Genomic DNA, 26,428 nt, shown 5'->3' with positions numbered 1-26,428 from the left:
CACAAGGTTGCAAAAAACAAACGTGCCGTCAATAGAGCGGTCATTTTATTTACTCAACACGTATCCACACTATCTGTGCTATTTTTCTCTATAGTTGGGGCAGTGTATTGAGGGCTTTAATCTTTTATAACAAAGACATGTTAGGAAAGTTAACGGTGCAAAGGACCCAGCAATTCTCAGCTTTTTCGTCGTTACCGAAAGAACCCAGTTAAATGCAGCGCATGCGTAGCAACTAAAAAATTGCGATTGAATGGAAAATTGCTTTCTCGGAAATAGGCCTATTTCTTGAGAACCACTCATTAGAATTTCACGAAATTTGGCACGAAAATACTTTAGGAAATAATTAACTGGAGTATTGAAAAAAATTGATTTTAACAAAGGAAATTCTAGATAATCGAGTGAACCTTCAACAAGGGATAATTAAAGATCTCTGTTTAATTGTTAGCAAAATGGTGTTAACTTGTGAGTATCGTCACAAGCTCGTTGCATGCAAATTATGAAGAAAATCTAATGACAAGATTTTCTACAAATAAACAAAAGCGATTTTAAAGGCCTGTTTATATTTATTCATGTATTGTTTTGTTTTGTTTTGTTTTGTTTTAACGACTTTACCGGGTGTGACTAGGCCCAAAAGGGTTAGTGCGAACGAAACACAAGGTCCATGCGAGGCACCACCCCTCCCCCCCCAATTCACCCTGGATAGACACTGCACAAAGATAGACCACAAAACCGGGCACTACGTCAGCTTAACTATCAAAAATACAAAGTTTGTGTTGTTAACTTGCTTGCTGTCAGTTTTGGCGACCGAGAGATCCATGGGTTTTAGAGAAAATGGTGAAAGAAACACAGTTGTCAAAAACTGTGTTCAGCCACCTTAACAAGTTTCCCTGCCAATTTTTTTGCACCATTTGTAACCCTGGATGGACAGAGACACTTCGAGAGTAAAACGTCTTTCCTAAAAACGCAACAAAAGAACCCGGTTGGGGCTCGAACCCGGTCCACTGAATTTTAATTATTTTACCTCTCAGTTAGTATGTGCGCTATGATTGATTATAACATAACCAAAGTAAAGCGCGCGCGCTCTGATTGGTCAATTCGTTTGCCCATTAGTGTACGATGCTGTCATGAGAAAATGCAAAGACAAGTTTCTGCGCGCTTGTTTTTCCTGGTCACGTAAGATTTTAGTGTTAAATGAAAGGGAACTCTTTTTCCACACTGTATCGATTGATGTTATGCCATGAAACGAAACAAGTGATAAACACCACATGGTGTTTACCATTTGTTAATTAATTAAGTAGGCCGTATTTCACTGTACGGCCTGCTAAATTCAGAAGTCTATTTGAATTCAGTGAAATCTTCTTCCGATACATGCTGAAGATGGGAGGCACGAAGCGGTGCAGTGCCCTGAGCGCAACATGCTGAAATATTAAGGGAAAGTGGAGATACTGCAGTCTTTATATTTGATGTCGATTTTTAGTCTTGTAACCGACAGGTGAGGGCGCACGCATGCTTCCTATAAAGGACATTACATTTGAAATTCACATCGAAACTCCTTTTGTCGTGTTCTTACCATTTGCAGTACGGGTCAGACATCCCATTAGCATCCATTCCTGGCAGATTCCTGGCCTCCAACAGATGTACATGTAATTCACCTTTAGTTCTTCCTTTCTTTTTCACTTTGTCAGCCGTGACGTATTTCAAAGACAAAACTAGTTCACAAGGAATTGAAGGCAGACCATCCGTCTCGTCGGTCTATTTAAGGAAAAAGAAACGCCCATCTTTTCAAATGGCTTTTTGGCTTATCATCTTGAGCTCGAGATATATCTCTGTGAGGTATATCCCCTACGCCACAAGTACATACATGTAAGTCTCGCAGTCGGTCGTGACTGTTCACCAAATTAAGCTTCCCTCACTCTGACTGCACGTAATGTATCATATCGCAAGCCCCTATTGAATTATCCTCCATCAACACAAAATTGATATAACTTATAGTCTCCACAAGTTCGTTTTAAGATGGTATGATAGTTGCAAGTTGTTGTTCGAGCATACTTTAGCTCGTTGATGTTTTGAGAAAACGAGATTTATAAACGATGGTAACTATATCCTTACCTATATTGGCATATGAAGCTTACGCTCGAGACAGCAGCAGGCTAAAAGTGACATTGCAAGGAAAGGAGTGGTTCTCTGTTGACCAGACTTGCGAAATCAACTCTTACCTTCTCGGTCAGATTAAACCATTTAGCTACCGGTCGCTCGAGCGAATTTCCAGCTTCAACAAAATCGTTCATTGGAATCTTAATTTCACCCAAGAAACAGTTTCGTCCAATCATTTTATGCCACACGCTCAGATGTAATGTTCGTGTCAGAAGTTCGTCATATCCCATGAAATACTGCGGAGAAAAATGAAAAGCTTGAGCGTAGAAATTAAAAGAGGAAATCTAAAAGTAGTCTTGAAGTGTACATCGCAAGATGAGCGAGTATGATTAGAAAATGTTGGATATTTTAGAAACGATCAAGGGAAAAGGAGAGGACTTAATAAGTTTGAGGCTTACCCCAGTAATCTCCACTTGCAAAAAGAAACGAAACACAAATTGACTTTTTTTTTTGCGGCCTCACTTTTTTTAAGTTCGTTTCTTCACAAAGAGTTTCTATTAAAATGAGTTCTTTTTATTTCATGAGGTGAAAGGAATTTGTACAAGAGTATTTTTCCCTGGCGTTAAGTATACCCGTAAATCTCGAATTTGTGTACCACACCCAGATTTTTCTGGCCTGCATGCCAATGAAGATATCTTTAGTGATATGGATTCTGACCCTGATAATGACCCTATATATTGACAATAGATAGATGACCTTATATATTGACAATAGATATGGATACGGGATTCCGACCCTAAATAATGATACATTGACAAAAGTGATGATAATGACTAATGGTATTAATGATCACGCGGATGATATTTAAGATTCCTAAGAAAATAACGAAAGAATAATGACGTGTTGTGCTTGAATTTACCTCTAAAATTTCATCAAAATGTGGATTTAAGGTATCTTTTTTCGTTTTGGTTTTGCGCTTGCTCCGTCGGTCCGGAAGGAGATATGTCTTCACATAACTGAAAAAAAAGGGACAGCTTATTAGAGTATGTGGTAAGAGGTAAGGAGCTAGACTTGAAATTGTGGTTTTGAGGGTGAAACATCTTTTACTAAAAACCCTTTTGAAAATTTCATAATAGTTGCTTTTCATAAACAAGTCCGGTTCAAGTAGCAGGCTTAATTCATTAACACATTCCATTTATTTATTTATTCATCATAAGTAGAATCTTAAGCTGAACTCAAGTGAGTTCTTTGTCCCAGTTCTAATTAGAAAAAAAAATGCGTTCTTGTAATAGAATACTATTAGTTTAAGACTTCTTTCAAAGCAAGGGGTCATACTCACGGATCAGATGAAGATCTTTTTGCATCAGCAGAGGAAAGATTGTTAGCGCTGAGGACATGTACTTCAAACCTTTTGGACGGCATCTCATATCGCAGGCTCACAAACAATTCCCCTGTCACGGGTACACTGTTATAATGTTCTTCCCCATGCTCACTCAATAAGCTTTCGGAGCTTCCCTATAAGTAAATGTCAAACAAGGCAAAAAAAAAAAAAAAAAAAAGAGATTATTCCGCGGGTAAGATGTTTTATTTAGAAAATGCACATCATAAAAACAAGCGCCATTTTCTTTTGGTCCTATGTACTTCCTACATGAATTAAAGCAGTTGGGGTTAGCATATAGCCCGGATGTGTACGTGTTTGATATTTGAGCTAATTCGAGTTTTACGTTCAATATGACGAGGTGAATTAAATGAAGCTTTAAGAGAGAGACCAAATGCATTTTTTTAGTGAAAGATAAAAGTTTATAAAAAAAGTTTTTATTTCAATGTGATAAATTTGTCACAAAACTTAAAGTTACCTTGGATGGATCCGCTTTGATGACCTGTAACGATCCAGGCTGATATACAGGCATTTCTGTATCGATGTTTGGCTGGGGAAATTTTTTGTAATAGTCAGTAACGGGTAATTGAAATTAAAGAATCACATGAACTGATGTTGCTTAGAAACGTTGGTCCATTTCAAGTTATTTTACTAATTCTTTTTGACACTATTATCTCGTTCTTCAGTTCTTTAATGATTTGAAATGATCCCGGAAGTTTTAAGAAATATTTCCCGGTTATTCAAGGTATTAGAATCCTAGAAAAGTAAGCTCGTGGATGTTGAGTCAAAAAATTCAATACTTTTTGAATATCATATATCCAACAATCACAAATACAAAAGCTTTCTAAATACAAAGTATCCATTTTCTGTAGGATAAAACAAAAACAACTCCCAGGTTGTTGAGGAATGAGAATATTCTATTAGGGTTCATTAGCCATTTATAATTTAGCATAAAAACCATCGTAACAACGCTCAATTCACATCATTCTTACTGTATAACCAGCTTCTAAAGCCAATTCTGCTAAAGTTTTCCGTCTTTCGTCTTTCTTTTTTCCTTTCTTTGCCTCATCAAGACGTTTCCTTTCCAGACTTGGTGACCATTGGGGTCCCCGACTAGCTCTGATAACGTCTGGATGAGAACCTTTCCTTACGATAGTTTGTCCTACAAACAATGTCCAAAAAGAAGTAAATGGTGTTGGCTTTTCCCATCATTAAAGAAACTGCATCATGTGATTGGCACTTCTCAGAAATCTAGCTAAGCTTTCCAATCTGGTAATTTTCGATTCTTGTTAATCTTGTTCATTTCAAGGCACAAATAATCCCTACAGGTAAAACACTTCAATTGTTCTGTTTGTCCTCTCGATTCTCCAGGAAACAGTTGATTCCCTTTATTTTAAGCCTCCTCTTATGTGACTGAAAGCTATGCGTTGACTTATCGCAAAATCTCCTATAAAAGCCCCTGTAACAAGCCCTAAAGTTAAACATGAGAGGGTACAGAAATATAGCCGAAAGAACTGAGCCAATGACAGAGGGATGTACGGATATATCACTCGCCAGCTAAATTTGCTGGATAGGTCGCCATATTTTTTAAGTATGGGGCTCCATTTGCGCTCCTCGCATGCAAGAGCTCCGCTATATATATACATATCTATATGTGTTTGTGTGTGTGTGTGTGTATATATATATATATATCTATAAGGGGCATGCACAATATTTGTTTATCTAGACGTGCCCCTCTCCTCTCCTTTATAAATACAATGTGACTGAATTTAAGTGGTGTAATTTTGTATTGTAAGTTTTCTTTCCTTGAAAGTTCTACTTTTTTACTTACTTTTTCACCTTGTATCTAATTCTATACTTTCATCTGCTAACATTTGGAAAATATATATATTTCTCTATATATATATATATATATATATATATATATATTCATTTCTCCAAATATTAGCAGATGATAGTATAGAATTAGATACAAGGTGAAAAAGTTAATTTGAAAAAGTTAAGTGAAAAAGTAATACCTGCTCCCACTGAGTCATGCTTCTTCAAATCTTGAGAGGCCAGCTCATCATTAACGGGCCGAGGAGCCGAAACTGCAAAATCGCTATGCCGCCTCTTGGTAAGAGCTGCTTCAGGTAATAAGGAATTCTTCTCGAGTAGTTTATTTGTAACATTATGCTCCGTGTGTCTCCTGGGCGACTGGGGAGTTTTCTCTGGTGGAGTATCACTACTATCTCCCGTGGCAACCGAGAATAGTGTCTGAGGCTTATCCACTTTAATTTCGGGTGCATTGGCATCCATGAATTGCAGGGCGAATGCACTGATAGATTCAAGAACAGGCTTCATTTTAGGACCCTGATCATTTTCATCGTGCCTTGTCTCTTCCTCTGCTGAAATGACGTCATTTCCATTCACATGACCGACAGAAATCCCAGAGTTGTCTCCCTCTTTCTCCAGCTCCTTCGCGTCAGGCCCTGTTTCGCTCTCCATTAATTCCACTGTGGTTTCTAGTGTAGAAGAGGCCGAGTCTGCTGAGGTATCTTTAGGTTCCAAGTGTTTTTCGTCTTCTTCAAAAGCAAGATTTTCTCGCGACAGCACTAAAGGCTCCTGTTCTGGCAGAGTCTGTGTCTTGCTGTCGTTCTGGTCAGTTTCTGGTTTCACTTCTGAATTTGTTTCACTTTTATTGTTGTCGAATAGCTTCGGGAAGCTCCTGTGAATAAAACCATGTAAAAAAGGCTGCAATTGAAACCAGCATGACACATCCTTTCTGTTGCCGAGTTTTAATCTATATTTATTTCTAATTTTCCTTTATAAAAAGTAGTGGAAGCAGAATTAGGAGCCAAAGACATGTTTACTAAAGCCAAGATGGATATCTTGGAGTCTGTGTGTCTCGACGAATCCCTCCTAAAATTACAAGTTTTAGTTTAATCATCCTGTGGTTTCTTTCTTGTTTTCTTATCCAATTATGGTGGTCAGGTTTCAACTCAGTTGCCACGCTAATAATCCATGAAAGCAATTTTGCGTGGCAAAGAATGAATGAATAAATACAACAAGAGAAAAGGTCTCACTGAGGAGATTTGATTTGATAAAAGGTATAAAATTTGCTTATTAATATTCTTTAAAGAATCCTATCAATAAATGAAAACGTGTTGGAATATTCCTGAACGACTGGAAGACGATCGAACATTTGCAATCAGTTCGGCCGAATAAGTCAAGTTCATCAGATCATCTGTTAAGGACATTAGCCAGAAGGCTCATTTTTTTGATTGATTATTGATTAGTTCACTAATTTCAGAATGATCTTAGATAGCCACATAGTTACAATGCTTATGTGTTTTTCTATTGGTTTCGTAATCGAACCTTTCAGCGTCACCACGCGCATATAAAAGGCAAGTTTAGCGTCCCTTTAATCAGTTCTTCGTAAGTTTTGAATAACCTTGGTAAACTTTCGCCCTTTCGTTTACTCAACCTCTGGCACAAGCGGGACCGATATGTGAGTACCTTTGTAACTTTGTTTTTTCCTTTCCAGTCCTTCAGTGTTGGGCGACCATATACAAACAAATATTGCAATGATCTCTATGGATTTAAGATTTAAAGGCCAAATTCGTGCCAATTTGCGAGTCAGTGAACGCCCATCATTTAGATAGAACAATAGGCTGTTTATCAGCCACCAAAATTCTTTTAATTTGTTTCGAAACTTTTGTTCTGTTTTACTTGTATTGTTAATCTCGTTATAGACGTTAGAGCCCAGTATTTGACACGCGATTCTTTGATTGTGTATTCCGCGGCTTTTCATTAGATTGATAGAACTTCGTTGTATTGTTGTTTCAGTTTACGTTCGATCGTTCGATAGATTGATTGACTGTGAGAATAATCGTTATTATCGTCGTTGATTGTGGTTTGTGGTCGATTGCCTTTCAAGAATAAAGATTCGTGCAAACAGTCAACTTGGTTTGTCATTTCGATCAGTAAAATAGTCGCAAACACCTCGTTAACCGCATTTTGGAGCGACACGCCCTTATAAACTTGAGAATTTAGATTTTTGGTCGCCGCAAAGCTACATCATCAATAAATTGGACTAAGTTACACTGCAAAATAAAAAAAAAAAGAAAACCAAGAAAAAACAAACAAACAAACAAAAGAAACAGTAAAGCAAAAATGAAAACATTAGAACATTCCTTTTCGAGCTTTTTATTATTTTTTGCGCTTTTTCATTTAACCATTTCTTGTACATCGTCTTGTACAAAAGTGTGTCCTTTCCCTGATCCAGTGCGATTTTCAGTTTTGTTATAAGTTGATATATTCGTGATCACAAATCGCATACTTAAAAAAGCTGACCGTTCCAGAAAACGAGAAGATCGTTAAAGAAGGAGAAATCAAAGCACAAAGTTTTGCCCATGCTCTATTTGATGAGTTATTGACTATCGTTTGCAGAAAACAACATGAAGATTAACAAATTCAACGTTAAAAAACTTGTTCCACTAACATATTATTTTACTCTTAAGGCCACAGCCTGTTCTTCTTTAATTTCTACATGTGATATTTATTGTTTTTTACTACATTTAATGTCCGTTTACTGCACCACAGAGATCTAGAGATTCGGCTGTGGGTCTAAGATTTTCTAACAGTTTTCTTATGATTTTGACGACACATTTGATTTTTGATCACGTAAATGTTTTGGACGGAAAACGTCGTTACATTTTAAAATGGTCAATTGCCAAATGAATGACTCACAATTGAATATAACTGAAATAAGCTAACCATTTCAAGTCAATTTTTTCCTGAAAATGCTGGCAGAATTGTCTCTGTGAGATGTTAAAAACGCATGCAATTTAATTCTCAGATAGGAAAATGTACACCGTGTACTGTAAAAGAAAGCTCAATTGCTGAAAAAAATTATTTCGCAATCAAGGCTTCATAAATTTTCTCGGAACATTTTGTAAACGCCCAGCAAATATTTAGTCAGGCTTTTTACAAGCAATGAATTTGAATTACCCATGAGTTGTTGCTGTCGTTTCACAATGAATTGGTAAAATATCTTAACTGTAATTCTGTTGAAATGTTTATCAAACAGAGCGTAGTTGTTCCGAGGGCGGATTACCCTATCTAAAGGATAAATCGCTACCCAGCAGACGAGGGCTAACGAAACATAATGCAATGTCGACCGGATAGAGATTTATCTGGAGGAAAGCGTTATGCCAACCTTCCAACAACCCGGCCAGGATGTTAATGTATCTAAGCATTTTCTCCATGTTTATTTAGGTGAGGCACGAGTTTTAATCGTTTTTCACTTGTTGCCACAAACCGTTTTAAGAACTTCTTAACTTTACTTCGGTAGAAAATATTACCACAACAATTGCAATTTGATATATCTAATTTTCTTCAAGCATAGTGTTGAAACGCTTTCATTAAAGCGTCGTTTTAAGACATTTGGCGGTTTGTAGTTGCACTTAAACATCTCGCCAGAGTCTAAAGCTTTTTCAAATAAGATTTCCTCGTCGCAGAAGTTTGGAGATTTTCTATAGGCATCCAATCAGTTTTTCGACCCCCATGAATCACACACAAATATAAAGTTAATGTATTCTACCGCTATATAGACACTGGTGCTTTCGTAATTGGCTTCGACTCTAAATCAGATAGCCGGCAAAAATGGCATTTGTTTAGGGTATGATATAAGGACAGGAATTAGAAAATAACGTAAGAAAAAATGTTTCTGGTTTTTTCTTATCTTAAACACTTGATTACCAGTATCAGAAACAAATTCAAATTACAATTTTAAGTAATATTTCGTGGATCTCCTCTCCTATGAAAGCATCGAACAAAATTAACAACTGAAGGTTGGTTTGTTGGCGTTATTAGGAAACTCTTTCTGGAGAATTATGATGATGCATGCTGCTCTGCCGATTAGTGATAGTATTAATCTTTAATTTTGTAGTTCAAAGGTTTAATTACAGCGATAGCTTCTTCTACCAGGTGTATTGAGTCCGAACGGAAGTTTTAACTCTCACGCCAAAAGAAATTGAATTGAGAACTGCCACGCCGAGGAAATTAAACTCGTGATAAAATGTTGATTGGATGAAAAACGACTGGGAATCTAGCTCCAGGAAACGCGAACTTTGAAAATAAAAATTTTTGTGGTCTGAGGCTCATTCGGAGAATTTTAGAAAAGAAAAGCGCCGCACAGGAAGGGATATCGATGTCGAACGATTGCGCATCTACAATTACAAAACGCAACTTACGGTAGCAGACGAGCGAAGTGGTCCATATTGCGGTATATTTCCGGCCACCAGCTTCAAACAAGCTTCCACTTTCAAATGGTAAAGCAGATTTGAACAAGCCAGCAAAATACTGTGCAAAACGGGAGCCAGAGAAGTAAAATGAGCTGCTCAACGAACAGCAAACGGATCAGCGTAATGCTCGCATATAGCGACCGGCGACCTCATGAATAAATAAGTACGCAGGAACAAAAACAAAAAAACAAACGTCGAAATTTGAATGTCTCATCGTACCAATCAAATTTGAATATGCCTGCAATTTCTGACGAGGACTTGCGTTGTTTAGAAACAAATTATTTTGCATGCTTTCTTGAAACTTGGCATGAATCAGTTTGTCCCGAGGGTATATCAGCTTGAAAAAACAATGAAATTGCTCCTTTGTGAGTGTTAGAGTGAAGAAGAAAAAGAAAATGAGATACTCTTTAAAATTGTTAATTTAAATCAATTTTAGAAGCTCCAACGCGAAAATAGCAGTAGATATTGATGTTCTAAAACAGATGAATAACTGTCAACAGCTGGAAGCTGATCAACGCTTTAAGAATCCCAGTTCGAATGGATCATTGCCAATAGCGTTTATTTACAGTCAAGTTATAATTTACTTCCTGTGCTCCCAGCAATGGCTGTCATCATAAACTTTGTATTTCAACGGATTTTTCACCTTATTAATAAGCCTCTTTTAATTGTTATGTTAATTATTTAAGGACGGACGAATACATTATGTACGGTAAGTTTTTTTTTTTCTTAACTAAATTTGAAAGATAAATCGCAAGAAAGCTGAGATGACAAGCAAATAATTTCGAAGGTTGACACTAGGATTAAGGGCATATTAGAAAGTATAAAACGCAAAAATGATAGGAGTTTTAGTTATTTCGAAGAAAGGTGTTCGTCACATTAATAATTGAAAATATGATGGAATATTCAATACAAATTGTTCACGATAGGCAATATTATTGACACCAATCGTGAAGTTCGTTTCTTTCATGGCCGAGGAGAAACTGTAGTTGAATTGACTAGTGTTGGATCTTGACTTTTGAAATAACATCACCAACGTGAAATAATATGTCTATTGTTTAGAGAACGATTATGCTACCAAACCAACCTTTTCAATAACAGAACTTTACCTTTTATTCAGACAAGAGAGCGACTACATAATTAATACATATAGTTTGACTATTCATGAGGTTTAAATGACCTTACTATTAAATTCATATCAGGGTCTGGTACGCAGTAAAACTTGATTGCGAGAACATAAGATCAACTGTTTCCTGAGTTATTAACAAGGAACAAGATTCTGTCATGTTACAATGTATTTTGTTTAGGAAATTCTTTCTTGTTAACGATAAATTTTTCCTAAAGTTCCGTCTTGCCGACGTAAAAGTACTTGTCAATAAAACACCTAACGTGTCTCCGCTGGGGTTTTTTTGTAGGAAAGTGTTCATTATCACCGCTTGAGGGCTTACATTTTTTTTTATATTTAAAAGATGCATTGTCAGTTCTACGCTTTTTCTCTTGACTAGAAGTCATGACTCAAATACTTGCAACATAAAGTCTGACACTTAAGCCGGCAAAGAAGGGCAAACGAATTAAAAGAATAACTGTCTCAACACTCCCAAGCAAACAGTGAATAGCCCGTTGGAGTCGTTCGTCTATGAAGCTTTTAAACTATTGACTCAATAGCCAAAATGACTACCTCTGAACGCTTCTAGAAGCCTCTTCTGAAACCATTATGTATTCAAGTTTTTTTTAACACAGTCACCTCTGGTGGAATATGTCTTCCTGTAAGAGCTTCCTCTAATTCTCAGTTTTCCTGTTTCTTACCGGTTTAATGAGAAGCGAAGACCCTGGATACAAGATTCTCCGCAGTGGCCGTAGCTCTGATATATAAAGCATTCAAAGGATTCTGAACACGTATAGGACATCACTACGGTCTTTCCACAAAAACCCTTGCGCAAAGCCTCAATACTCTTATGACACAGCTGGTTTATCGTTAAAAATTTGCTTCGGATGTTGCCAATTATAATAAGTCCCTGAGTAAGTGGGGTGGAATTTGTTAAGGAAAAGTGTCCCAAGTCGATTGAGTGAAAAAAAAGGAAATAATTTCCTCTCATAAAAAGTAATGCTCTATTTCCAACCAATACTGTTTACCCCTCAAAAGTTGATTTCCAGATTTCTCGTGACTATTCCTTCCAAATCTTTGGTAAGTTGCTGAGGAAGAACCTGAGATTGATTTCAAACCATTTCGTGTCAAGTGAAATCATCCAAAAAAAAAATGTGTTACAGGTGATATCCGAGGCGGACTGAGTACGATTGTTCTTTCAGTGGTTGTGTTTTTCAGATACATTGAACATGAAACAAGAAATAGTTGAGGACAACTTACATTTACGGTAAATCAGTTTCGTCGGATAATAAGTGCAATTTTTTGGAAAACGTGGCGTAAACAGCAACAGTGGTCAAATTGAAACTGAACAGTCACGCATATATGTAGTGCTCATCGAGTTTTAAAAGTTTAAGGATAACTGTGCTTGTGTTATCAAGTTTTATCGTAGATTTATCATAATCATCAATATGACTGTTATTATGGTTATCGTTCTATTATCAGCATTGGATTTTTGTTATAATTTTCAGCATTTCCTTTTTTTGCCAGTTAGGGTCTATGATTTGCACAATTAGCTGAGAGTATCGTTTTTTTTTAGTTTTACTTGCGAATTAAAACGGTAGAAAATGAAGCAAAAATAATCAGTATTTTATATTGTCAAGAGCCACCCTCGAAAAATAAAGTTGATTATTATTTTTATTATAAACAGTTGCGTATGATGCACGATCTTCGCAGTAGAGAGCGCTATTTATGCAATAACGAAAATCAGACCTGAAAAAAATCAGGCCTGTACGGAATTCGAACCACTGGCCTCTACTGCGAGGATCGTGCATCATACGTATCTAATACCGCAGTTCAAAATATGTGAACTTCATATATTCATTGTATCTGATTTATCATCACGGGTTTATTACGAATCAACTTAACGGCCTGCTCCCAGCTGGCTTGTTAGCTCAATTGGTAGAGCGCTGCACTAGTATCGCAGACGCCAGTGATTCGAATCTCGTACAGGCCTGGTTTTTTTTTTTTTTTTTCAGGTCTGATTTTCGCTATTGCATAAATAGCGCTCTCTACTGCGAGGATCGTGCATCATACGTATCGAATACCGCAGTTCAAAATATATGAACTTCATACATTCATTGTATAAACAGTTGCCTTCGAGTATGTTCAATATCTGAGTGTGCTTTCTATACACCATGTTCAGCGCACCATAGTCATGAATTCCATAGTGCATAGTTGTTTCCCGTACAATAAAATTACTCTGAGGTAGTGTTTTAACGAAACAGAAATCAACTATGGATTTCAAACACGTTTCCTCTTCATGCATTGACGATAATAAATGGTTTTGACAATAACAATAGGTCAGTAACGTTACTCATTTATCTCTTTCGTTACATGTCGCTATATTTCCTTCTGGATTACAAACCTACTTTCCGTAATCATACATACGATTCTGTTTAACCCTAACACTACACGTTGCAATGTAAATAGTCTTGTTCAATGCAGGACCGGGATTCGTTTTTTTTTTCAAATAAGATTTATCACGGTTGACTGTTATTAACTTTGTCCCGTCTTGTTTAAAGATTTTGCTCTTAAACATTATGGAGGTTTTCTTCGCTCAATTCATTCCCTTGTGTATGACACCACGTTCTATCTTTTCATTTGGTAGTACGGAAATGGGGTACATGTCATTGTTTTAGTAGATTAACAATGGTGGATTACATTGAGTATTCCACACATCTCATATTTATGTAAACAAAAACTAATTCTGATATCTTGTGGGGATTGTTCAAGGGGAAATTTTAATTTAAGATGTATCTTGTTATTTAAGGTTTTAGGCATAGGTCTTGAAGTTTTTGTTTGCAAATGTTATGAGGGCGTTATTTTGCTTGATTGATTACCCTGTTAATAACATGACATACTCTCGCTACATTTGGTACAAGGAAATGGTTACATGTTATGGTATTTGGGGTTCAAGATGACGAAGTACAGAATTCAATTGAAGTGTTTGTGGCGTAAATAAACACTATTTTTTCACATTTTATGAAGATTGATCAAGGGGCACGGTTAATTTCCTTCTTGTTAAAGGTTTTTGATTTGGTTTTTTTAGGTTTTCTTTCCCAAATGTTATGAAGGGACGAAGAGGACATAATCTTTACATTTGGTGCAAAGGAATATTGTCACTGGGTTAATATGGATGAATTGCAGCATTCCATACATGTTATTCATAACGTAAGTAAAAATTAATTTTCAAGTTGTAATGGGATTTATCAAGGGGCATGTTTATAACTTCAATTGTGCTGCAATGCATAAAGTTCTTGATATTATGATTGTGTTGACTTCTATCTTCAACTTTTATAGACAATAGAGGTTTCGCACAGCAGCCATGTTGGATGGCAGGAACAATTATAGATTATTTTACCCATGGGAAAAGATTTTCTTTCTTATGCAAAATATTTTCATTGTTCCTGCCATCCAACATGGCTTCTGTGCAAAACCTCTATACCATTTTTAACAGTTACATGAACAACATGGATGAGGGCTATTTAGAAAACTGACTTACGTGGGATGTAATAACCAGTTAACCTTATCATTTGAGTATTGTTCAGCAAAAAACTAATATCATGTTTACTTCCTATATGGAAAATATGCTTATAAAGTTAACAGCGCATCTAAAGTTAAATAGGGACCTGGATTCATTTTGCAACTTACTTCATTTTAGGATACATTGTTGTTAATTTTGGCAATGGGTCTGAGGATTAAATACCTATACAAACTGGTGCGATCTCAGTAATATCAAATTTATCTCATTTCCTTCAAAAATTTAAACGTCCCCGATTGAACAATAGCAATAAATCACGTTCAACTCATGTTTACATATACCATGTGTTTAAAGCTGGCTGTTCATGAAACACTTTAAATCCAAGATAAACTTTCAAATTTATATTGCTATAGCGTGGACTTTGTAAGAAAGAGTTTGCCTTTTTTAAAATGTTCGCTTTTAGATGGATCTTGGACTGTTACATTGACTATTAACTTTTGCTGTTTTAAGGTTAGCAGGAACTGTTAATCAGACTTCAGTCACTGTGAGACTAGGAGAGAAATAAACCTAAGCAGTAGAAAGAAAGTATTAGATAAGAGGGTAGTTCACAGCCTAACAAGACAAAGATAAATTATTTCGTTACTCCCACCGACGCAGCCCCAAACAGTTTCTTTCGAAACTATCAGCCTTAATTCAAAGATAAAGTACTTCTGGGTTTTGATGACACCATCATCAACATTGGTAACAAGTGCTGAAATAAATCCTTTAGAAAAGTAAAGGACGTTGCTTATAGAGTAGTACCCTCGAGCTCAGAAACAATCTTCTTTAGCCTTTACTATTTTGATCCTGAAGAACATAGCATTTACTTTGCCCAGCTATACGCACTAAAACATTGTTCTGGCAAACATGATGTATGACCTTAAGATAAACAGGAAAAACTGACCACAATCACCCCGTGTGATTACATGGATTTTAATACCAAAAATAACGAATGAAGTTAGTTCGAAACAGCACTGACTTAAAACAGTATGCTATAGAAGCTAAGTTATGCGAGCAACACAATTCGGTCATTGTTATAACAAGAGTTGAACAGCGCTTTCTCGCGCATCAACGTCCGTTTTTATGGGCCAAGTTGAAGAAAGCTAGCTTATATAGGAGTCCGTTACAGGAGGGATTGCAGAAAGAGTGGCATTATGTTTAATACTTACCAATTTGCATCCGATGCAATATTGGCGGGTGATACGTTGGGGTAACTGACAGTACTCGCATAACGTGCTTCTTACGTGTTCTCGGTGGCAAACATATCATAAGTGACTTTGAATAACAAATGTTAAGTTGAAGCTGAAAAAAGGGCTTGCTTAACCTGAAAAAATTGTGCCATGATCTGCAACAAAAAATTCAAAGCACACTTTGCATTGAAACCGAATTCGTTCGACGAAAAATCCTTAAAAAATATGCAACGACAACGACGTCTCCAAATAAAAGTACAATGTTTTTCAAAAATATGTTCTATTTGCACTAACCGTTTATAAAAATACCAACCTGTCAAAACGTTGGGCCTTTCAAAATTGTTAAATAATTTTTCGTTGCATAACTCTTGTGAGTGACATAACTGACATAACTCGTATGAGAAATACTATAAATTGATTCTTATTTCAAGTGCCAGGGCGTCTGCTTCCACGGCCGAAATTTTGTATTTTGAATTTCATCGTTGCAATAGAAGAAATCCTTTTTTCATCTAAATGAAAGAGATATTTTGAAATACTTTACGTTCACGAAGATAGTATGTGCAGCAATTCCATTTTTTTTTTTTTCCCTTTGGACTATATGCATTCCTAAGGAAGTATTAGTTCATTTTTACCGACTTAATTCCAAGTGTCCAGCGCATGCGTGCTTAATCTACTTGACTATCCATGCTTGATCGCAGGTTCAGGGTGTATTCGTGCCAACTATTGGGTCGTTCAAGCATTATCTGCCATGCCTCTCGTTCCAGTCCTTGCGAGTCGTCCCAAGACTCTATTTTACTTCCAAGGCCCAATCTCAAACCTCCGAGGAAATCATTACTGGAACCTCGGTCATAGTCCCACACGGTCAGCTCTAAGACGCGGTTCCTCAGCTCGTCGAGCGTCAGGTTTTCATAACAGAAGGCGTGGTTCCACACAGGATTGAGGTTCTTTTTGACCACCTGAGTTTTGTGCTTGGTCTTTCTGCTTTGGTCTGGTAAGAGGTAACTGATGGCAATGGCAAGTTAAGCGTACGTGAAACAACTTAAACATCGATGTCAACCTGTTACACTTAGGAAAGTGTAACATTCAAAACCAGGTATTGTCAGTCTACGTTACGAAAACATCATCTTCATGATGTGACAAGTTAATAAGTTGTTACGCTGCATCAGGTGGTAAAAAATAAACTTAACTGATTCATAGCTGAGGTAAATAACGGGTGTATCAAGAGATTAAGGAAGGGGATGGGTGGCGGCTGGCAGGAGAACCTGAGGGGTGGGGGGGGGGGACATGCATACTAGACTAAGTGCTGTGCTTCTTGTTAAGCTTAGTACAACGCATACGCAAATTCAGTCTTTTTTCTTCTCAATCACTTATGCCTCGAGCAACGGACTTAGCTATGAAGAAGAACAGCCCTCACTCTAGTATCACACAAGTTCCCTTTGGCATAGCCTCAGTGAAGAGGGGGGGGGGGGGGGTTTGAAGTACATGATGATCATGACCTCATGAATACAGTTGACACTCAAGTAAACGCTGAAAAAGCCATCATGGACAAAGCTATATCGAGGAGTAAAAAAGAATGTTACAGAGTCAATACAAGAAAAATAGCTCCTGCAGGTTTAATCCCGATTTTTTCCGTTAATATAAGAATTTTGCGAGCACAAGAGGCGAAATCCTAAAAGATAAGAATAGTGATAATAAAAGTAGTGGTATTCGCAAAAACAATCGAAACAACGGTAGTAAAAGAGCTAGAAATAATATTAAAAATAATTAACCGAGTTACATTGCTAATTACATTCGTGCCATTCGTGCGGCACCTGAAAATATTTAGGATTTTTTTTTTTAATCCTGAATCGATGGCGAAATTCCGATATCAAAAACTTGTCCCATGGTTATAGAACCCACTCGTGTCCAGATGATTATCATACACCCCTCGACGTTATACATTCGTAAGACATCAAGTTAAAATAACAAACGTTTCTACGGTGGAAGATCTGATTCGCAGACACAAGACAACAACGGTAAAGTGTAACCCTAATCGCTGAAAGCAATTCGGATTTGAACGTCAAACACACAGCAACAAATAACGTATTGCCACATGCAGTGAACAATAAATGTGTCAAAGTGTTTGATTGATCCGTAATACCATTACGAACTAATATACCAATAGAAAAACTAACAAAAAAACCAAAACCAGGTGTTGAAACATGGTTTATCTCACGAGTTATGAATAATAAATGCTGCGAATCGTTGAATAAAAATTTTTCAAGCATTGATCTCGTTCATATCGAGCAAGTACTCCTCAAAGCATTTCTGCGAAAGGCCTTTTTTTTAATTTCTTTCTTAAAAAAAGGAAACAAAAACAGGAGAAAAAAAACACTTTTGGGAAAACTTCAGCTAAAATGCGAAAAACGACTAGCAGGTGTTTTAAAAAGCGCATCTCTAGGCAAAAGAACTCTAACAATGGCATTAACTGTAAAAACAAACACACAAGCTAGCCTTGGCCAGCAGTTATAACTGACGTTAAGACAATCCTCAAAAACTACCGTAAGCAGTTCGTTGCGTCAAATTAAAAAAGGGGGAACAAAGAAAAATATACATGTTTATTAGGTAGCCTGTTACCGACATTGTCCTTTCACACTTTTTTGTCGGAATCCCGAATCGTATTATAGCGTGGTCTAAACGAGTCTCTATGAAGCGGATATGAAAAGGCGCTTTATCTCCGAATATTTCCCTACTTTTAACAACCACTTTACGACGGAAGTACCACAAGACAATTCTGCCGAACTAAAACAGAAACTAGGAAAACAAAATTGCTTTGTTTGCTGGCCAACCTGTCAGGAAGATCCACAAAATAAACCGAACATTCGACGAAAATCTTGAAATATTCTCGATACAGTTTTGACAGTTAACATAAGTTATTGCAAAATACAGGAAAATTCAACGAATAACGTTCGACGACAAACAGATGAAAATGGAGGTTAAACGTAAATTTGATAAAGCAAGAGCGAAAGATTGTCGCAAATACAAATGAAGGGGATAAGAAAGAGCCCATAAAAATCGAGTCTGAAACAATTTGAAAAAAAAAGAACGGAGAAAAAACTTACGGTTCGTCCACTCAATCTCTTTTTCAAAATGTGTGACAAGAATGGCAGTTTCCCCCTTGAAAAATACTCATAGAATTGAATGTAAACCAAAACAAGATCACGCTATAGTGATTGTTGTTTGTCTGAGTAATTCGCTTTTATAAACGACAACTTGTATGCACAGATGTTTTAGCAATGCAAATGAACCACATTGCTTATGACGGAAACTAGCGGAAGCGATTTGCAATGTCCACCAAATTTTTCAATATTTACAGTTAGCAGACAGGATTAGCAGGATAGTTTTAGTTTGCATTTCTGCAAAATATGCAAACATACAGAATATAAACGCATTCAGTCCACAGAGTAAAACATTTTTGGTATCCAAGGGCAACCCAAAAAACAATGAAGACTGGTTTGAAGATGCCGGCCACGTATGAAAGAAGAATGAGAAAAAATTAAGGTGTAGATTAATGGAAAACCCTTCGCAACTATGGTGGTTAAAACTGGGAGTACTAGACACAATGTTTTCATTTGATGGAAAGAAGAGAACAGATGCAAACATAGGAAACAAATTTCCAGTTATGGAAGCATTCATTTCTGACCCTTAGTGTCAAACGCGCCACTTTGATAGTTATCACAACTGTAAGATCGAATTCTTATTTTATAGAATTTAAATTTCAAAATTTTTAACTTAACTGAACAAAAATCAAGCAACTGTCTTTTGGCGAGGGAAGACGTAAAGGTGCGATTTCATTAAAAAAAATTAACTCAACGCACGGCGGCAAAGGCAGGTAAATTAAAGCAATCGTAAACCAACATTGGCTTGTTTGTTCACGGGTCCTGATAACAACACTTAGCTGGGAGAAAAAAGAATTTCCAGAGACCAAATGAAAGCTATTGCCGCAAAAGAAATTCTCAAGGAAATTAAGATGTGGATGTAAAAGAGACGAACTGTTTTGCAAAGTTGAATTAATCACACTGCGCAAATGGCAAGTCTGGATTACTTTGACAATAATCATTAGTCTAGTCTGTTTTGCTGTGCAAAACACACTGCTCTTCTAGCACTGACTATTATCTGGCTAATAGAGTGGCACAACACGATTTTTATCATGGAACACAAAGAAAGCAAAACATACAAAAAAAAAAACTTCAAAAGAAAATGTTTCCATCCATATAACGACTTGGCTCCTTGTATTTAAAGTCCCAGTTAGAGAAGAACAACCCTTAAGAGACGGACAACACTATTACAAAACGCAAAGGGAAGGAATATCAGGTGCCGCGGAATGGATCGCTTACGGACGATATGACTGGTCTAAAGAATGTTTTTTCAACGTGACTGTAATGAAAAAACAGCCTTGCATAATTCGGCTACGACAAGGCTCTATCCTTTTTTCAAGCGATTTTTTCAACCATAAGTGACATCTTTGAACCTGAATTTAACAGACTCGTGCCTTGCTTTTTGAGTTGAAGATCTGAGCCTAGCTGTTCAAAAGGCGGGAAAATAGCTATCCAGTGGATAAGTGTTGACGAAACGTGTTACTCTCTCCACCTGATGCGCTTGTCACATTTCGACTCGGCAGAATGAACCGTGGGCGTGAAATGAATGTGAGCTAATGATGTAAACTGTCAAAATTTACCAATCAGATTATACACCAGAGGTTGTCAATAACGTACTAAAAATAACGCTTATAGGTTGTTTTGGCTCGCCTCCTTTATCAAGCTTCTCTACTTCTCTACAAGCTAGTTTCAAGATAGGTGTTGTGTTCTGCTGTTATATAAAACATACAAGTACCTTTTGCAAAAGGGGTCCGAGAAGCCGTTCGCATCCTTGGAAGGTAAGTTCCGCGCTTCCTTCAACTTGATATGTAGTTTGCCGGCCGATTTCTTCTTTTTCTTCTTTTCTTTGGGCTCTTCTGGTCGTTCAAACATCAGTGATACCGTCAGGTCTCCACAGTACGACATTAGGGACGGTTCTGGTCGCTATGGTTAAAGGGAAAAAAAAAAAAAAAAAAAAAAGAAAAAGCAAATTCACATACATGTGCGACAAGTCTATCGCAGGCCTATCACCTCGCACCTATCTAAGCAGCTGCAGACACTGTAAAATAGTGACACTCCCAATAACATAAAAGCTGTGTGGACTACTGGTCAACGCACTGCACTTGTAATCTGGAAGTCTTGTGGTCCACTCCACACCATGTCGCGGGATGAATTGTTGTTCATCGGCTCTGGATAAGACTCCTGGTCAAACTCCCATCCGTTAGAAGTTTTAACAAGTTTTCGTTTATAAATTTACGAATTTAATTCATTCGTTTGGTTGACACCTTTGTTTATTAATGTTCATGGTCCCCGCGCCTCCAACAAGATTAGTATGATAAAGATTTAAAATATCAGGGAAAATACGTGCACTCAGATTGATAAAAACCAAATTGTTTAACGCATCTTAAAACCCACAGACAACAAAAAACATTTTACAGCTGGACGAAAAACTTTCAGATCGACGGCTTCAATTGATTCACAACCTTTCATCTCGTTCTCCCGAGCTGCTAAGTGGGTTATTATGCCAGGAAACCGAGAGAGAAAAAGCGGGTCCATTGTTTAAATGTACTTACTCTCTCTCTTAGTGGATACCAGTTGGGTGATGGATCATCCCAGCTGAAGCCTGAGTCCTGATAAGTGTCAAGAGGCAACATCACTTCCCCCAAGAAATCATTATGTCCAAAAGTGTCGTGATTCCACAAAGCTAGCCACAGGGTGCGTGTTAACATCTCCTCAAATCCAATCTTGTACTATCGTGCAGGGAATAATAATAATAAAAAAAATAGATTAAGGTACACAAAGCATCGTAAGATTTCTACACAGCACAGATAACAAAGGGCCTATTTTCGATAGCCTGCCATGTTAATAGAGCTACAAGTATGTCTCGATTTGTACGCCTTAACCCTTTAACACCAAGGAGTGACCAAGGCAGAATTTCTCCTTACAGTATCAATACAATATCAAACAAACGGGTGGTAAGAATAAAAAAAAAATCAATAAGGGGATTAGAGTTGATCCAATACCAAATTCTCCGAACTAAAATCATGGGAATTGAACAGTGGGGAAATTAATAGCCTTGGATGTGAAAGGATAATACATCAAAAATTATCAAAGCGGTCGCCATCAATGACGTTACGTGAGTAATACGAAGAGTTTTTCACGTTCACGTGGTGTCTGTTTTAGGTTATGTTGAAGTTCTTCGACTGTGCATAACCTGTGCGTGTGTGAATCTCTTTCTTTTTTAATTCTGTGTTTATATTAGTCTGTTGCTTCTTGTTTGATTCTCCTTTCCAAGTACGAGCAATTGCAACAGCAAAACAAACGAACTTCGCTATTGAGGTACCTGAACATGGACAAGCACAAACATCCCACATATTTACCGTTAAAATTTCGTCGAAATCTGGATTCAACGTATTCTTCCTTGTCTTGGTCTTCTTTTTGCCTCCCTTAGTTTTATCAGGTAAAAGGTACACTTTAGCGTACCTATGGACAGATGATAGTTATTTTGAAACTTCAAAAGGGAAATATAAATAAAAATGAAAGCAGCTGAATTCTTCCTATGAGACAGCAGTGAGAAACAGAGGCAGAAACTTTCAAATTCTCAAACACATCCTCGCGGCCGACAGACTTGAAGAGAGTATGCGCATGCGATACGTTTTGGCGCGGAAAACTACTGAACTTAAAAGAAGGAGATTCGAAACATTTTTGTATCAAGTCCAGAAACAGTCCAAACTTCAACTACGGTGGATTTCTGAGAGTGTGCTCAGAAATAGAGTCCGACAGATCTCCACAGTGCAATACTGGGCTCAGAAATAGAGTCCGACAGATCTCCACAGTACAATACTGGGCTCACAAATAGAGTCCGACAGATCTCCGCAGTGCAATACTGGGCCCAGATATAGAGTCCGACAGATCTCCACAGTGCAATACTGGGCCCAGAAATAGAGTCCCACAGATCCCCACAGTGCAATACTGGGCCCAGAAATAGAGTCCGACAGATCCCCACAGTGCAATACTGGGCCCAGAAATAGAGTCCGACAGATCCCCACAGTGCAATACTGGGCCCAGAAATAGAGTCCGACAGATCTCCACGGTGCAATACTGGGCCCAGAAATAGAGTCCGACAGATCTCCACGGTGCAATACTGGGAAGCCAATGCGTCACAGATTTATTTCATGACTACTTACGGGTCTGATCGTCCTTTTCTCTGGTCTGCTGCTGCGATATCTTTAGCCCTGTGAATCTGAATTTCCAGCTGTTGTTTGTGTTTATTGTACTTCAATCCAAAAAGCACCTCACCCGTGACTGTTACGTTGCCAAACCGACCCTCACCTGCATCGCTGTAATAACTCACTATACTCTCTCGACTGCCCTGTAAGACAGAGTGAATGAATCAACCCATGGTAACAAAAACAACGTATTCCATATATCTTATTAACCAAGCGCGAGGGCCGTACTGGGAGAATATCGGCCCGAGGTCTTGACAGTACGGACCGAGCGCAGCTCGGTCCGTACAAAAAAGACCGAGGGCCGATATTCTTCCAGTACGGTCCCGAGCAAGCTTGGTTAAGAAGAGATTTATTATACGACTGAAGTTCAAAGGGACACAAGTGCGGTATCATTCGGGACAGTGCCCGGTCCAATACTGAGAGAATATTGACCGGCATTAGAGCATTTTGATTGGTTGATTTTAGTTATTGGCTCTCTGACTGCCCGAGTCGTGTCATAAATTACCTTATCAAGCACTTGGTTATGTGCTATGGTAAAAGCTCGGTAACACTCTGGAAACCTTCTTTAGACTCTGTTAAATAACACATGATTACAATATCGGTACAGTATCAAGCAGGCAAGTAATGAGAACAAAGAAACATATCAATTAGTTGATCCAATACAAAATTCTCCAAACTAACATCATTAGACTTGTAAGGCAGACAGTCGGGAGAAATTACTACTGAGATCTTGGGAATTAAAGGAATAAGATGTAAGTGTAATTTCACTAACCATAGTGAGAATGTTAAGCTGTTCCTGCAGTGTTTTCGTTTGTCCACTGGGGTGGTCGCGTTCATAACATGCAAAAGCTTGATCAATGTCATCATCCTGTGTGGGTGTCCTGGACCCCTCCTCTGGCTCTATGACATCATCAGGATCTGTGCATGTGATCTCCGGGTTAATAACTGTTATATTCCCAGGATTGTCTACATTCAAAAACAAGAAAAAAATGTCCTTATTACTATCAGAGAATTGTTGACACATAGGAAATTGGAAATTGGTGAGTCAGTCCATCAGTCAGTAAGTCACTTGAGTCAAAAAGCCAGTCAAACAGAAAGAGAGTTAGTCAGTGAGTCAGTTGGCCAGTTAGTCAGTCAGCCAGTCGGTCAACCAGTCAGTCAGCGAGTAAGTCAGTTGGTCAGTCAGTTGATCAGTAATTTAGCCAATAATCAGGCAGACAGTCAATAAGCCAGTCAGTCAGTCAGCCAACCAGTCAGGCAAACAGTCAGTCAGCTTGTCAATTTTGTCAGTTAGTCAGACCACAAGCTAGTTGGTCAGTCATGAAGGACAGGGGTGAAAAGGTAGCCAGGTTTCTAATAGGGACTCACAAATTACTGCATAGAATGCTAATTGTTTAGTAATAATTGCAATAAATATGGGTTATTGATCAAGCATGAGGTCAAGATGGCTGGATATTGACTGAGTTCTTTTTTTTTTTTTTGCACTTTTATGGACCAAGACAAAGTCGAAAAAAAAAAAAAAAAGAAGCTAATATCCAGCTATCTTGACCAAACAAACTTCAAACTTTGTCAATAAAGGATTTATTATATAGTAAAAAGATTGCACTTTAATAAGCACCGAGAATGACTTGTTTGTTTTGAGAGCCAGGAAAGAGAGCCAACTATGTTTGTGACAAAATAAACCCAGGAAGGCTGTTTTGTTTTCTTCGTTTTGACTGTCTAGTACAGACATTGTAGGGAAGGGCAGCCCATCAGAACAAAGGATTTGCTTTGCCCACAGGCTCTGCCAGCCATATAAAAATAGGATTTAACAATTCACAAATCATTAAACCAATAAACCTGCAAATCACAGAAACAATCAATCATTCAATTAACAATTTAATCAGTAAGTCAATAAATCAACCAATTAGTCATTCAGAAAGCATACTGGTGCTATAATCATCTTAACATAGATCTTACACAAAAACTGGCCCTGTTTGGTGCAATGCAACAGTAGACTTGGCATCAAGATTGATTCATGGTAACAAAAATGTTACACATTAACCAGATTAGTGGGTATGCATAGGGCAGGAGAAAATTATACAAGACTTTAAAAAATGCATGACCATGCAAAGTAACATTTTAGTCTTTTTCTACAAGGGGAAGAAATAGTTGCAGAGTGTGTGCTATCCAACATGTTACTGAAGGTCTCATGAATTTATTAAACACCTCTGCAGTTTAAGTTCTCTTACAATACATGTACCAGAAGTTAATCACTACTTTCAGCTCAACAACACAAATATCTCACAAGTCACAGCATATGAATACAACAAGTCTCTTCCATAAATTGGTTGCATTATACTTCAAATGCACTGACAGTAAAATTATTTACTCATCAGAAGTTCCTTACCATCCTCCTCAAGTTCTAACACTGGAGTTCTGGCTTCTTGTATGGGTGTAGCATCTCCAGCATCCTCATACACATCAGATGTGGAACCTGAGCCCATCCCTTCACTTGCTCCATAATCTGAGAGAGCTGGTGTCCCAGGTCCTGATTGTATAGGAGTGGTGAGGGGAGTAAAAAATTCACCAGTGGTCTCTGAATCAGGTGAAGCTGATCTCACACTGAGGAACTTGTTCTGAGGATAAGTGTCTGACACTGGCTGCTCTATTTCACCCCATTCATGTGCCACCTCACGCCATGATGATTTAACTTCGACAACTGGATCACCTTTGGTCTGTTCAATGTCATGGGTAGGACTCTCTTCACTCCTGTTAATGTTCCAGTCATTCACTTTTTCTTCATAGTTTTGAGGTTTTTGTGCATGATATCCATTATAACCGAGGTCATTATCTTCTCCCTCCTCTTTTTCATCTTCAAATTCTCTGGTATCACTGTCATCTTGCTTTTTCATATGTTCAAAGACTGTGTCATCTTGATAAGCAACTTCAACAACATCATTGTCTAGTACATTGACTGGAGAGCCTGTAATCAAAATTGTTTATTTAGATGGATGACTGCTTTCCATCAGAGAGTCAGCAACTGATAACATGTAGTGCATGATACTCTATCCAGTGACAGACTGAGATAAAATGAAATAAATGCGAGAAGATGATGAGTCAAATTTGTGATAAATTTCTTTAGAGGATTGAAAGGTTCATGAATTGCAAAGGAAAACCATCAAGCCACAGGTAAACAAAGCATAACACTTCAAAATGTGTAAGAATGTCCCTTAATTCTCAGAAGCATGAGAAATCAAAGTGAGCGTGTGACATGATTCATGCTGAACCTCATGCACAGCAGTGACAGCAGACTTGGACAAGATAAAAACAATGTCACAACTCTCATCTGGTGAGATCAACATCTGCAGTCCAACCATGAAGTTTAAGTTTAAGTCTAAGTTTAATCCATTTGCCACGGGAGTGGCAGGAGAAAGGAACAGGACTATTGTCCCAATTGACACCTAACCCCTTTGTACCCACCATCCCACCCA

General features: G+C 37.7%; 1 protein-coding gene across 2 annotated transcripts in view; it reads right to left on the bottom strand.

Moving 5' to 3' along the window:
* LOC111337584 (uncharacterized) overlaps positions 1-26,428 on the bottom strand; it is a 32,341-nt gene that overhangs the window by 1,073 nt on the left and 4,840 nt on the right. For both annotated transcript variants that reach the window (XM_088729989.1, XM_088729990.1), the window contains exons 5-17: positions 25,345-25,920; positions 23,728-23,921; positions 22,914-23,098; positions 22,107-22,209; positions 21,300-21,476; positions 20,483-20,670; positions 5,491-6,179; positions 4,465-4,634; positions 3,951-4,022; positions 3,434-3,609; positions 3,014-3,110; positions 2,217-2,390; positions 1,571-1,752 (exon numbers count right to left, since the gene is read on the bottom strand). In XM_088729989.1, coding sequence (XP_088586115.1) covers positions 1,571-1,752; positions 2,217-2,390; positions 3,014-3,110; positions 3,434-3,609; positions 3,951-4,022; positions 4,465-4,634; positions 5,491-6,179; positions 20,483-20,670; positions 21,300-21,476; positions 22,107-22,209; positions 22,914-23,098; positions 23,728-23,921; positions 25,345-25,920 — 2,983 coding nt within the window. The remainder of the gene's footprint in view (positions 1-1,570; positions 1,753-2,216; positions 2,391-3,013; positions 3,111-3,433; positions 3,610-3,950; positions 4,023-4,464; positions 4,635-5,490; positions 6,180-20,482; positions 20,671-21,299; positions 21,477-22,106; positions 22,210-22,913; positions 23,099-23,727; positions 23,922-25,344; positions 25,921-26,428) is intronic.

Source organism: Stylophora pistillata, chromosome 8 (genome assembly GCF_964205215.1).
Source record: "Stylophora pistillata chromosome 8, jaStyPist1.2, whole genome shotgun sequence".
Classification (NCBI taxonomy): Eukaryota; Metazoa; Cnidaria; class Anthozoa; order Scleractinia; family Pocilloporidae; genus Stylophora; species Stylophora pistillata.
The sequence above is the reverse complement of the archived record's forward strand: the minus strand, read 5'-3'. Positions and strand labels throughout refer to the sequence as shown.